General features: G+C 44.0%; 1 protein-coding gene across 1 annotated transcript in view; it reads left to right on the plus strand.

Moving 5' to 3' along the window:
• LOC309546397 (multidrug and toxin extrusion protein 2-like) overlaps positions 1-14,165 on the plus strand; it is a 167,737-nt gene that overhangs the window by 17,335 nt on the left and 136,237 nt on the right. The window contains exons 2-3 of the mRNA XM_082246056.1: positions 3,811-3,912; positions 11,908-11,976. Of these exons, the coding sequence (XP_082102182.1) occupies positions 3,811-3,912; positions 11,908-11,976 (171 nt within the window). The remainder of the gene's footprint in view (positions 1-3,810; positions 3,913-11,907; positions 11,977-14,165) is intronic.

Raw genomic sequence — 14,165 nt, forward strand, 5'->3', positions numbered from 1 at the left:
TTACCTCGGCTGAGGGAAAACACAGCAAAATTGTACTGCAGTTTTGCCGTGTTTTCCCACGGCCGGCGATCAAAACGTATCTATCCTGAATGTGATTCTTCTGCCTTCAGGAGAGGGAAGTTGAACCTTATCCAACCGCAGCAGCTCCTAAACTCTGCTAAAAGGCTTTTATGGAGTTGAGTTTAGGAGCTTTGGTTAAAAAAAATGCCATAGCCTCCATGTACACTACATCTCCTTAACTTGAGTTTAGGAGCTTTTAGCGTGTTTTTTATTTTTATTTTTTATTTTTTGCCAAAGCTCCTAAACTCAACTCTATAGGCTTTTAGGAGCTGCTGCAGTTAGGGGAGGAGTTAGGAGAGGTTCAACCTCCCCTCTTTTGAACACGGAAAAACTGCATTCAGGATAGGAATGTGTTAACTGCCGACACAATTTTGCCATGTTTTGCATTTTCCGGCAGTCATAATAGGCTATGTGTACATGAAGTCTTAAGAAATAAAACTTTCAATTGAATTTAGTTTGAAATTCTAGCCACCTATGGCCAGCCTAACAGGCTGATTGTAAAGAAGACTTTGAAAGATTTGAAGGATAAGACTGCAGTAATTGCTTGTGGAGAGAAGTGGAAAGGAGAAGTGGAAGAAAATTAGATGCATACAAGCATTAGTATTTTCATGTCTGTATTCTTTTTCTGAGTCCCGCATAGCTAGTGAACAGGCCATGTGATCTGCTTCCCTGTCATGGTGCTTAGCCTAGCTAGGCCTGAGAACTGTCATGTGACCAGGGGAGTAATATCCCTGCTCCCCTGGGTTGCTGACACAGCCATTTTTGGTGACATTCATGGGTTCTACTGAGAGGCACTAAAGCAGGGTTGTGTTTTTTTTTTTGACCTAAAGCTAGATTTTGGCAAATATGAAGGTTGATATTAGGTTTGAATGGGAAATATATTCAAAGTGTTGAGAAACCTCTTTGGTCCCTAAAGTGGTTATAAAGGCTCAAGGTTTTCGTGCCTTCATGCATTCTATGCATGAAGGTAAAAAACCACCTGTGTGCAGCAGCCCCTCCAACCCCCCCCCCTGTACTTACCTGAGCCCCATCTCGATCCAGCGATGTGCACAGGAACAGCGCCTTGGCTCCCGTCAATCACAGCAAGTGAGCCAGTGAGGAGAGAGCAGGGATGGGGCGGAGTCACACTCAATGTGTGAATAGACACACAGGGCAGCAATTCAAGAGCATGAAGACTCACTCGACAGGAGGGAGAGCCAAGAGCCGCGGCGGGGGGGGGGTTTGTGGCCTGTGTTTGCATGGGCTCGGCAGCCTATCTAAATGAATAAGTTGCTGTGCTTGCGTTTACCGCAGAAAAAGGTGCATGCTCCTTTTTCAAAACAAGGCCCACAGGGAAATCGTATGGTTATATTAACCATGCGATTTCCGTGCAGTTTCTGCAACCACAAACGCTCTGCGTTTTTACATGCGTGGGGTTGCCATTCAGAACGAATGACAGCCCTGAACGTTTTCTCAGAGCAGCACGTGTTCACTGTGAACCTAGTGTAATGCCCATGCCCAATTTTGCAACTTTGATGTGTGTTAATTAATCTGTACATATCATCTAAACTACTTAGTATATCCAGGTGAATTATATCTTGGTGTGTGTTTTTTTTGTGTTTAACCCAGCGGTTTATTGAATAGCTCAGGTCAGAGCTGCTGTACTAACAATCTGACATTAGTACAGCGATCTCCCCTTCTGTGCTCTTGTGTTCTGACAAGGGGGTGCCCCCCTCCCCCCGCCAGAATGCTTGCTCCGGTCAGTGCTCTCAGCCATTGGCTGAGAGCGCTGATCGAGAGCCGATCAGAAGTCCTTTTTCGCTCATGACACTGACAGAAGCTGGCTGAACTGCCGGCTTTTGTCAGGCTGGCTGCCGTACACACGGGTCGAATGTCGTCCGACATTTCGCCCATGTGTACTAGGCTTAACACTGTGACTAACTGATACTGACATTAACACTGCCACAAAAACACTTACACTGACACGTACACTAACACTTGACACACTGACAGTACCATGGACACTCACTAAACTAAATTAAAGCGGAGTTCCACCCGAAATTTATACTTACCTCCATCTTCTCGCTCCCGGTCACCTGAAAAACAAATGGATAATCGCAATTTTTTTTTTTTTCACTTACCTTTTAGAGAAAATATACTCACCTTACTTCCTTCTTCCTCCCCTCGGCGGCCACGGCGATTCGTCACTTCCTGGCTTTTGCAATGATTCCTGGGAGCTGAACGTCATCGCTCCCAGGAATCATTGCGCCTGCACCGGCCCCGACGTCAGTTCCGGGGCGCGCGCGTCATTCCCTTCTAAACAGCTTCTGGGCATGCCCAGAAGCTGTGGAGGGATGACGCGCGCGACCCGGAAGTGACGTCGGGGCCGGTGCAGTGCATCGTGGGACCGAAGAAGGAGGAAGAGGACCGAAGAGGACGCGGAAGAGGATCGCGCTGGCTTCAAGATGCCCACACCCGAGATGGCAGCGCTGGAGAAGACAATTTCAAGGTAAGTATTTCTCCTGAAAGGTAAGTGCAACCCGGGACAGATCAGAGGCTAGCCATTGTGGAATGTGCTAGCCCTGACTGTCCCGGGGGTATTTTTATAAAAAAATGTATAACTAGGGTGGAACTCCGCTTTAAGTCCTGATCTGGTTATTTATTTTTTACAGACCTCCTCCAACAAGGAGAAAAAGGTACAATGTAACTGTTCAGAGGAGAAACAACACGGGCTATAGAGTGAGTGATAGATGTGATAGCCAGTTGCAGGCTATTAAATTGATCAGGTGTTCGGGATCCGATTCTCCTGGGTCCTGATCATTTGTACGAGAACCAGAGCTCAGAGCATTTCCTCCCTTCCAAGAAGTCTCAAACCTGGGATGCTTTCTTATGCAATTTTTACTGTTTGGGAATGTTGACTAAAGCCCCCGTATACACGATCCGAAAATCGAACGACAGATCGTCCATTATTATTATTATTTTCTTTTTTTAGTCACGTATTGAACATGAAGAGTTTCTCATATGACGGAATAAAAAATCGGAAGAGATGTTATGCGCTGTATTACTGTATTTTCGAACGACAACTGTACCGATTAAATGAAAATTTTGTGCTTGTCTGATCAGATAATATCAAATGAACTGTCGTGATTGTCTCTCAAAAGCCGTGTATTAACGATCCGATTATCGTACGATCGTTTCGACAGCGGTATTTTTCGCCTGATTTTCGAAAATGTGTGTACGGGCCTTTAGTGTGCTCGGTTAGAACTTTGGCTAACCCCTAGCAGAAAGATATATACAAAATAAGTTTTGTTAATAAAAAATACAGATGTGCACTTAGTGTTCACAATAATCATGGGCTCATCATGTCACTCGTGGCTAAACTCCAAGGTGTCTGGAAAGTGGTTACAGCATGCTGCTAGTTCGGTCTATGCGGTAACGAGCGGCGTGCGTTTCACCGCGCTTCCGCTTGCGTTCCACCTTACCGGAAGTGACATATGATGTTGCTGACAAGACCGGAAGTAAGTTGACGCATTTCGCCCCTCCCAGTGGGCGTTTTCAAAGACATGATTTTCGAAAACGTGTGTACGAGCCTTTAGTGTGCTCAGTTAGAACTTTGGCTAACCCCTAGCAGAAAGATATACAAAATTAATATTCTTAAATTGTTCCAAAAAATGTACAGCTAGTGTTGCTCCAAGGCTAGCAGAAAATATTGTTTTGCGTTATTCTTAAAACACAAAGCTGCATAATTCTAATGAGTTTGTTTGTTTTTAGTTTCTTTCTCAGATTATGGTATATTCCATTAGCATTGTGAGCACAATCTTCTGTGGCCATTTGGGAAAGATTGAACTTGACTCCGTAATACTTGCTGTAGCCGTAAGTATCATAAATAAAAGGCATGTTTTATGTTTCAGTTTTTATAGAGATATATATATATATATATCTATATATATAGATATATTTATATAATTTTTTGTTTTATTGGCAAGTAAATCATAGGTTGGAACTCTATTTTTTGGGTAATGCAGTAGTGCAATAAACCTAGCAGAATTCCTTTGCCCAGCTGCCAAAAACATTACGTTGCCCAATGACTGTATGTCTGGGTGCTTTTGGGAATAAACATGAGCATGTGCTGAAAAAGACAGAAGATTAAAAATGTGCAGGTTCTGACGGAAAGGTGTAGCATAGTTGCCAATACTTCACATAGTCGTGTGTGTTTGTGCAGAAATATGCACATGAGTGCGACCGTTCCCACTGATGCATGTTCACGCACACCTGCTGACAGAACTGGCGCCAAGATCAGTGGCTGCACTTAGACTTTGCTGGATGATCTTCAGCTAACAGTACTCCTTGTCCGTGTTTCCTGTATGCTTTGGATTACCTGTTACCGACCAGACTTGCCTCTGGACTTCTCTGCTGCCTGATCCCTGGTTTTGACCCGGCTTGTTCTAAAGGACTCTTCTTGCTCTACCCTGTATGACCCTGTCTTGCTCTTGACTACCCTTCTGCTTACTCCCTGGCTTGCCTTCCTATGTATGACTTTGGCTCCCATCCTGACTAAGCCTCTTCAGTCTGGTCCTGCCAGCCTGTTCCTTCCTATTCCTTGGGTGCCACCTTGCCTGTGGTCTCTGCTAAGGATGCACCGAAATGAAAATTCTGGGCCGAAACCGAAAATGCAGGATGCCCTTGGCCGAAAACTGAAACCGAAAATGACTTTTTCCCCCTAATAATTTTAAAATAGATAGAAGAGGGGCATACACCAAAAACAGGCAGCGATGTACACCTGTCGCTGCCACCCTTGCACAGTATATGTACTGTGACGGGTTGGCAAGAGGTTAATTTAATTACCAATAGTATTAGTATTATGCAGCATGAGGGGGTTAATGTATTGCCACTGCTGGTCACTGATGCATTAGTGACCGACCAGTGGCAGTTAATTAACCCCTTTGTGCTGCATTAGTGCAACCAGTATCAGTGTTAATTAACACTGGTTGCACTGATACTGGTTGCACTAATGCAGCACAAAGGGGTTAATTAACTGCCACTGGTCGGTCACTAATGCATCAGTGACCAGCAGTGGCAATACATTAACCCCCTCATGCTGCATAATACTAACACCAATGGTAAGCTCGCCTCAGCTTCCCTCCCCCCCTGCCTCAGCGTCCCTCCCAGCAGTACACCCTCCCCCCCCCCCGCCTCAGCATCCCTCTCAGCAGTACACCCTCCCCCCCTGCCTCAGCGTCCCTCTCGGCAGTACAAAAGCGTCCCTCTCGACAGTACACCCTCCCCCCCTGCCTCAGCGTCCCTCCCCATCCCAAGGATGCAATCACCTTACTGTCACTCTGCTTCTCCGGTGTCCTTCCTTTCAAAAGACGCGCCTCTGGCCGGCGGCCCGCCTCCCTGTGATGTCACTACTACTACGATCTGTGCATGAATGAACTAACACACCGGGCGGGCGGGCGAGCGGCCGTTAATAGCTATAACTATGTGAGCGCTTCACTTCCCTGTCAGAGGAGATACCCGCCTGATAGGGAAGTGAAGCGCTCACTTAGTTACAGCTATTAGCGGCCGCTCGCCCGCCCGCCTGGTGTGTTAGTTCATTCATGCACAGATCGTAGTAGTAGTGACATCACAGGGAGGCGGGCCGCCGGCCAGAGGCGGGTCTTTTGAAACCTGCGCTGCGCCCGCGGCGGCCATCTTTAATATCGGCATCTTTAACCCATTTTGGGCCGAAATGGAATAAGCCCATTTTCGGCCGAAAATTTAAGTTGCCGAAATTTCGGTGCATCACTAGTCTCTGCCCTGGTTCTGTTACACGCCTGGGGCTATGGAGGTCCTGCAAACTGTCCTGACAGACCAGCTGGCGGCTATCCAGTTCCACTGTGCTGCAAGCAGCTTTCAGCAGATCTACCTTAAGAGCACCCATCCTTCTTTGAGCCTAGCACTCCCTGTTCTCACCTTCAGGGTTGCTTTGCAGTTAGCCAAAAGGGAAGCCCTCTTCTCAAATCAGCCCCAGTCCAGGTTTGTGACTCTGTATAACATTGTTAAGGAATTACATTTTTATCTTCCAAGATTGAAACTGCGATCATCGCCTTGGGAGAGAGTGCAGAGATATAAATTACTGCGAGTTGTCACCATCTAAAGAGATGACAAACAACTGGATATTTCAGGCCTTTAGTGGCTACCCTAAAGTGTATGTATAGCCAAAACCTGTTTTTAATGTTGGATAGTGTAGGGAAGGGTTTTAACCATACAGGGAGTGCAGAATTATTAGGCAAATGAGTATTTTTGAGGATTAATTTTATTATTGAACAACAACCATGTTCTCAATGAACCCAAAAAACTCATTAATATCAAAGCTGACTATTTTTGGAAGTAGTTTTTAGTTTGTTTTTAGTTTTAGCTATTTTAGGGGGATATCTGTGTGTGCAGGTGACTATTACTGTGCATAATTATTAGGCAACTTAACAAAAATCAAATATACAGTATACCCATTTCAATTATTTATTTTTACCAGTGAAACCAATATAACATCTCAACATTCACAAATATACATTTCTGTCATTCAAAAACAAAACAAAAACAAATCAGTGACCAATATAGCCACCTTTCTTTGCAAGGACACTCAAAAGCCTGCCATCCATGGATTCTGTCAGTGTTTTGATCTATTCACCATCAACATTGCGTGCAGCAGCAACCACAGCCTCCCAGACACTGTTCAGAGAGGTGTACTGTTTTCCCTCCTTGTAAATCTCACATTTGATGATGGACCGCAGGTTCTCAATGGGGTTCAGATCAGGTGAACAAGGAGGCCATGTCATTAGCTTTTCTTCTTTTATACCCTTTCTTGCCAGCCATGCTGTGGCGTACTTGGACGCGTGTGATGGAGCATTGTCCTGCATGAAAATCATGTTTTTCTTGAAGGATGCAGACTTCTTCCTGTACCACTGCTTGAAGAAGGTGTCTTCCAGAAACTGGCAGTAGGACTGGGAGTTGAGCTTGACTCCATCCTCAACCCGAAAAGGCCCCACAAGCTCATCTTTGATGGTACCAGCCCAAACCAGTATTCCACCTCCACCTTGCTGGCATCTGAGTCGGACTGGAGCTCTCTGCCCTTTACCAATCCAGCCACGGGCCCATTCATCTGGCCCCTCAAGACTCACTCTCATTTTATCAGTCCATAAAACCTTTGAAAAACCAGTCTTGAGATATTTCTTGGCCCAGTCTTGACGTTTCAGCTTGTGTGTCTTGTTCAGTGGTGGTAGTCTTTCAGCCTTTCTTACCTTGGCCATGTCTCTGAGTATTGCACACCTTGTGCTTTTGGGCACTCCAGTGATGTTGCAGCTCTGAAATATGGCCAAACTGGTGGCAAGTGGCATCTTGGCAGCTGCACGCTTGACTTTTCTCAGTTCATGGGCTGTTATTTTGTGCCTTGGTTTTTCCACACGCTTCTTGCGACCCTGTTGACTATTTTGAATGAAATGCTTGATTGTTCGATGATCACGCTTCAGAAGCTTTGCAATTTTAAGAGTGCTGCATCCCTCTGCAAGATATCTCACTATTTTTGACTTTTCTGAGCCTGTCAAGTCCTTCTTTTGACCCATTTTGCCCAAGGAAAGGAAGTTGCCTAATAATTATGCACACCTGATATAGGGTGTTGATGTCATTAGACCACACCCCTTCTCATTACAGAGATGCACATCACCTAATATGCTTAATTGGTAGTAGGCTTTCGAGCCTATACAGCTTGGAGTAAGACAACGTGCATAAAGAGGATGATGTGGTCAAAATACTCATTTGCCTAATAATTCTGCACTCCCTGTAGTGTTTGTTTGTTTTTTTTATTGTCCTGGTGGGGAGATTTCCCTTCAGGTCCCTCCATACCCAGAACCGCAGGGTATTTAGCTGTGGCAGCAGCAGAAGAAAGTGTATCAGGGAGGGCTGCAAAGGTGACTTTAACAATGGGCATAGATGAATCAATGTGTGTGTGTGTGTGTGGCCCTCCCTGTTTGACAGACAGAGACGCTGGAAACTGTTTGCTGTCAAAATATACTGGTGGCTGCAGTCACTGACAGACAGACAGTCCTGCTATCCGATTACAAAGCCCCAGTTTTGGGGTTCCTCCATCCACCTTCATTTTATAGATGGAGGGATGGATTTGTCTTTTTTTTTTTTAACCCGCTGGCTGAACTAAAAAAAATAACGGTTTATGCTCAGCTTAAGCTGGCCAAGGTCTAAACTTTTACCAGAATTTGTCACTTTGCTCTGAATAGGCAAGGTGACCACAGTTTCTTTAAAGTCGAATTCCGGGAACTCAGCAACTTTACAAAAAGTGAAGGCACACTAAGATAAATCCAAGTAGGTGCATGTCATCTCTGAGACTTCTCTATTACATATATGAAGACAAAGTTATTGCACTCCCGGAGGACAGTTGTGAGAGGAGAGAAGAACACACAGCAGCAATGCTTGCCCTTCTGCTTTCCATTCGCAGAAGCTTTTGTATTTTGTAAATCCATTCACATATAACAAAGGCTTCTGTGAATGGGCAGAATTAGGAGTGTGCATAACAGATCCAATGACTGTTCATTAAGGAACGAAGACCACAGTGAGCAACTGGGAGAACCGGAAGTTCTCTTCTTGGAGCACAATGAAACAGTCAGATGTAAATAATGGAGAGAAGCCTACAAGACCAGACAGCAGGCACCTCGTTAGACTTAAAGGAGATGTACAGCCAAAGCTCGTTTGGCTGTAAATCTCCTATTGGATCACAGGAATGCAATTCGTTCTGTACTACTGTGACCCGTTTTCAGCAGAGAGCAGTCTGAAGTCCGCTCTCTGCTGACGTCACAGATGTCAGTCTAGGCTCCACGTCATCATGACCATGGAAGTTTGGATCCACCAGGTGCCTGGACCGACACCCGGCTCAGCCTCTCAGCGAGCTGCTGATAGCCTGAGCCAGCCCCTCTACACCCCTCCACAGCTTAGCATTCCAATGAGTGATGGGAGGGCAGAGCAGAGAGCTGCTGATTGACAGTCAGGAGCTCTCTGCTCGGGAGCTTTTAGAACCGGGCGATCGGCAGTGTTCTATCGCTCAGTTCTCAGTGTAGAGGCGCCGGGGGGGACAGATGCAGCATCAGACCGATGCTGCATCCACCTAGATAAGTATAATGCTCAAAAAAAACTCTAAAGGCATACTTTTCTTTTAACTCATGGTATTCCTGCAGTTTTTTCAAAGTAGCTGAATTTGTGGAATTCAGCTTAAAATGCATGAGAATTTTATGAGGCAAATACAACCAGGCTTATTAAATTTAAACATAGAGCCAAGTGTGTTATTACATAGTAGTCAATCAGCAGTAATCTCTTATTGTAAGCAGTTGTCTTGTCCCCTCTTAATTATTGAAAAGTGAAATCTGTTTATTGAAAAGTGAAATATGTTTAGTTGCAGTGTTACTGTTTAATTTACTTAGAAAATAAGGGAATAATCTACTACAACCTGAGTAATCTTCAAGAGCGCTTATCTCAATCGTACAGTACCAGACCCAGGTTAAATATTCACAGAACTGGAGTTATGGACTGGTACCTTCAGGTGATTGGATAACCCAGGGTCTGTAAATATTTAGCCTCTGTCCTGTGTTGTAGTCCAAAATATGGAAAATACAGATACATCAAAGTGCCTTTTTATCTGCCTCTTCTTTAATAAAGACTATATAGAAAGCTGGCTATGTGTTGCCAGGTGCTGTCATCCCTTTAGAACATGTATGAGGAAAGGAAACCCGCACTGACACAAATAAAAGCTATATTTGATGTAACATCATGAGCGTTTAGTAGAGATTTTTGTGAAACAATGTAACCTTTTATTGATGTTTATTTACCGAAGAGTTTTCTAAAACCATTTCATATTTAGGCCCCATGCACACGGGGCGTTTTTAACGCCGCTGTAAGTAGCGTCAGGCGTTTTCTTTTTGAAGCCTAAAAACGCACCTCCATGTTATTCTATGGCCTCATGCACACACAGACGTTTCTGAGCTGTAAGTGGCCTAGGCGTTTTTAAGCTGCAACAAGAACCCACAGCCTGCATGTTCTGAGGAACAGCGTTACAGCTGTAAAAATGTCTGACGCTGCTAAAGGCTGAATAACGTTGCTATAACGTTGCTTAACGTGCGTTAAGCCACGTTATACATTTTTTTTTTCTTCCATTCAAAATCAATGGTTCCCTATGGGAGCCTATTGATTTGAATGGAAGTCGCACCGCAAGTCGGATGAGGATGAGGAGAATCTTGAGGGGGAACTCCACGCCAAAATGGGAAAAAACGGCATAGGGGTCCCCCCCAGGTTCCAAACCAGGCCCTTCAGGTCTGGTATGGAATTTGAGGGTAGCCCCACGCCGATAAAACGGGGTGGGGTCCCCCCCAAAATCCATACCAGACCCTTATCCGAGCATGCAGCCCTGCAGGCAAGGAAAGGGGAGGGGATGAGCGAGCGACCCCCTGGACCACACCAGGCCACATGCCCTCAACATGGGGGGGTGCTGGTGCTGTGAGGCAGGGGGGGCTCTGCACCCCCCACCCCAAAGCACCTTGCCCCCATGTTGATGAGGACAAGGGCCTCATCCCCACAACTCTGGCCGGTGGTTGTGGGGGTCTGCGAGCAGGGGGCTCATCGGAATCTGGAAGCCCACTTTAACAAGGGGGGCCCCCCAGATCCCGGACCCCCTCCCTATGCGAATGGGTATGGGGTACATTGTACCCCTACCCATTCACCTCATAAAAGGCAGTGTATGTGAATAACGACAGGAGACGTTTTGGAAAGTTTATTTAAAATCTTCATCCGGTCTTCTCCACTCCGGTCTTCTCCACTCTGCTCTTCTCCCTGTCCGCTCTTCTGATCTTCTCCTCTCCGCTCTTCTGCTGTTCAATCTTCTGCTCTTTTGCTGTCCGCTCTTCTGCTCTTTTGCTCTTGGCTCTTCTTCTTCCTCCGGTCCTCCTCCGACGCTGTCCCCGGTGATTATGCCGGTCTCCGGTCTCTGTAGCTTATTATATAGCCATTAGGGGCTGGCCTCTCGATGACGTCATCGGGAGGCCCGCCCCCTTATGTCAGACGACATCATCTGTGACATAAGGGGGTGGGGTCTCCCGATGACGTCATCGAATGGGGCCTAATATGGGATCATTTTAGTTCAGTTGCCATTTTTTTTTTAATGTTCGCTTCTGTACATGTTCATGTGTACTTTTATACATTGTTTTAAATTATATGCATTTTGGGACTCTGTTTCTAGGATGTCCCTTTTTATATTTTGGATCAATAGATGGTATATTCTTTTACAAAAATCTCTAATCTAAGACTAAAATCTTTCATGACTTTACATCACATATATAATTTGTGTCAGTGCCTGCATAGTCCCACTCCTAAGAGTGGTTTTCTTTCCTCCTACATCTTCTTTAATTCAAAGGCCTTTAGCCCACAGTCTAACCTGCTTGGTTGACTTGGAATCCTTCACTTGATTGTGCAGCAAAATTGCATTGACTGAACAACTGTATTGTAGTAGCATCCAGCACGGCTAATAATGTCCATTAGTTACCAGTGATTGTCTTCTATGACCGTATATGGGGACTGTGTTGTGGCATTGAGATAAGTGACTTTTGTTGTATGGTATATTGAACCTGAATGAATTTTGACCATTAGGATATTTGTTCAGTGGTATTCCCAATGAACTTGTTATTTTACTAAGTTCCAGATCTAGCAATTTGATTCTGCACTGTTGCCTACTTGACAAAAAGATGTTTGTGGTTATTTCTCAGTAACCAGTGTTGTGGTCATATCAATGAATTAAGTACCAAGGTTAACCATCTATTATTTTTTTTACCTCAACAGGTTATCAATGTTACAGGGATATCTGTTGGCTCAGGTTTAGCCTCTGCTTGTGATACACTAATGTCTCAGGTATGCTAAGTAGTTCAAATAAAAATGTTGACAAATTCTAATTCTGTTCATTTTGCATAAAGTGAACTGTGTTTACAGAATAAACTACGGAAGTTGTATAGACTGAGGCCTCATGCACACTGGGCTTTTTAAACGTCACTTCTAGTGGTGTCTTCCATTTTTTTTTCTTTTTTGCCTCTAAACTCCCTCAATGTTGGCTTATGTGTACACACACACACACACACACACACACACACACATGCCCACTGGTAGCACATTTAGGAACAGCAGTGTTTTGGCAAAAAAACGTCTGACACACCTAAACGCGCTTAAGCACTTGGGCATGCATTCACTTCTATGGCCAGAAGAAATTATTATTCTGGACAATGAAATAAAGACTCGACGCCCAACTGCTTGATGTGCTTGAACACTGCTCTTCTCCTGGTAGGAGAAAGGCATTAAGAAGAGCTGTGTAAATACCCAGTGTGCATGCTTTCTTAAAGAGAATTCCAGGAAAATGTACAAATTCAACATTTTGTCCAGCAATTTGTTAAAGACCCAGAAACCGCTGCATACAAGGATCAGGCCTTGAGTGGAGGTGCTAGCACTGTGAGCCAACATGGCTTTAATGCATTGCACTGTGTTGATATACAAATATGTTTCAGGTACAGGAAAATGTGGGATCCTTATTTAAAATTCAGTGTGGTGGAGGTGGGTTGGTTACACAGGAAGTTGCAAATCTACAGGTTTTTTTCATTTTTCCTTGTGCGTCACCTTTTGCTGCCTTCATTATCATGCCATTTATTGCACAAGCGAATACTTTTTTTTACCTTGGCTGTTCATGTGTACTCACATTGGAAAAGGAGCTTGTCATTTTAACTCCAAAAACAAACATTCGTGACATTACACTGGTAAAAGGAACTTTTGGCTCTGTTTATAGTGCTAGTAAACTACAAGTAGATAGCACAACACTGTGTATTTTTTAAATGTATCCACTAAAGCGGGGGTCTTCAAACTATGGCCCTCCAGTTGTTCAGGAACTACAATTCCAATCATGCCTAATCATGTCTGTGAATGTCAGAGTTTTACAATTCCTCATGGGAAGTGTAGTTCCGCAACAGCTGGAGGGCCGTAGTTTGAGGATCCCTGCACTAAAGGATGATCATTAACCCTCTTCCCTTTTAAATAGTCAGTCTACCTATTTACAGTATTAGTACTCCTAAATTATTTTATATAGATTGGATTCAATATTTTCCTTAAAATGGTAGTAAACTCTACTTCACAAATCTGTGCCATTTAAATCAGAATATTACACCTTACTAATAGGTGTCTTTCAAAATGTTTCAAGGTGCTCTGTTTAGGAGATATTACCCTCTTTCTGGCATTTAAGCCACGCACGCATATGCACTGGAATTAAGATTGAAGGCACGCTGAGTGTGCCTTCAATCTGTAGAACAATGTGCCATGTTTAGCATTACTCCTCGGCATTAGTGTTATCCTATGAGATTGCTAACAATTATCAGTATCACCATCAGGCTTGGTTTATTCTAACCGTGCATGCGCGTGAGGTAGAAAAAGGGCAGAAGTTCAGGTTGTGAAGCCAGCAGGAGATTTCTGTAAAGATGGCACTGGCTTCAGCCACAGCAGACAAAATCACTAATAAGCTGCAGCAATAGTATAACCACATATGATACGTTTGCTTATTCATTTGTGTTTGAAAGGGCATTATATTGTGGTAATATGCTTTTCCTCAATTTGTTGTATTAAGTTTACTATAGCTTAAAGACATGTCATTTTGTGTAGCTTTGCCCTTGTCTTATGTTGAAGAGGGGAAATCTCTCCCATAGGGATAAAAAACAATATAAAATGGTGGTGATGACAATTCTAAACTTTCTTTACTTTATTAACCACTTTACCACCGGAGGATTTTGCTGTCTTCCGTCCAGGCCACTTTTTGCGATTCGGCACTGTGCGACTTTAACTGACAATTGCGCGATCGTGCGACGCCGTACCCAAACGAAATTTACGTCCTTTTTTTCCCACAAACAGAGCTTTCTTTTGGTGGTATTTGATCACCTGTGCGATTTTTACTTTTTGCGCTATAAACAAAAAAATAGCGTTTATTTTGAAAAAATAACAATATTTTTCACATTTTTTTATATGAAATTCCCCCCCAAAAAAATGTAAAAATCAAATTTTTTTTTAATTTT

The sequence above is a fragment of the Pelophylax lessonae genome (assembly GCF_965119305.1).
Source record: "Pelophylax lessonae genome assembly, chromosome: 2".
Lineage (NCBI taxonomy): Eukaryota > Metazoa > Chordata > Amphibia > Anura > Ranidae > Pelophylax > Pelophylax lessonae.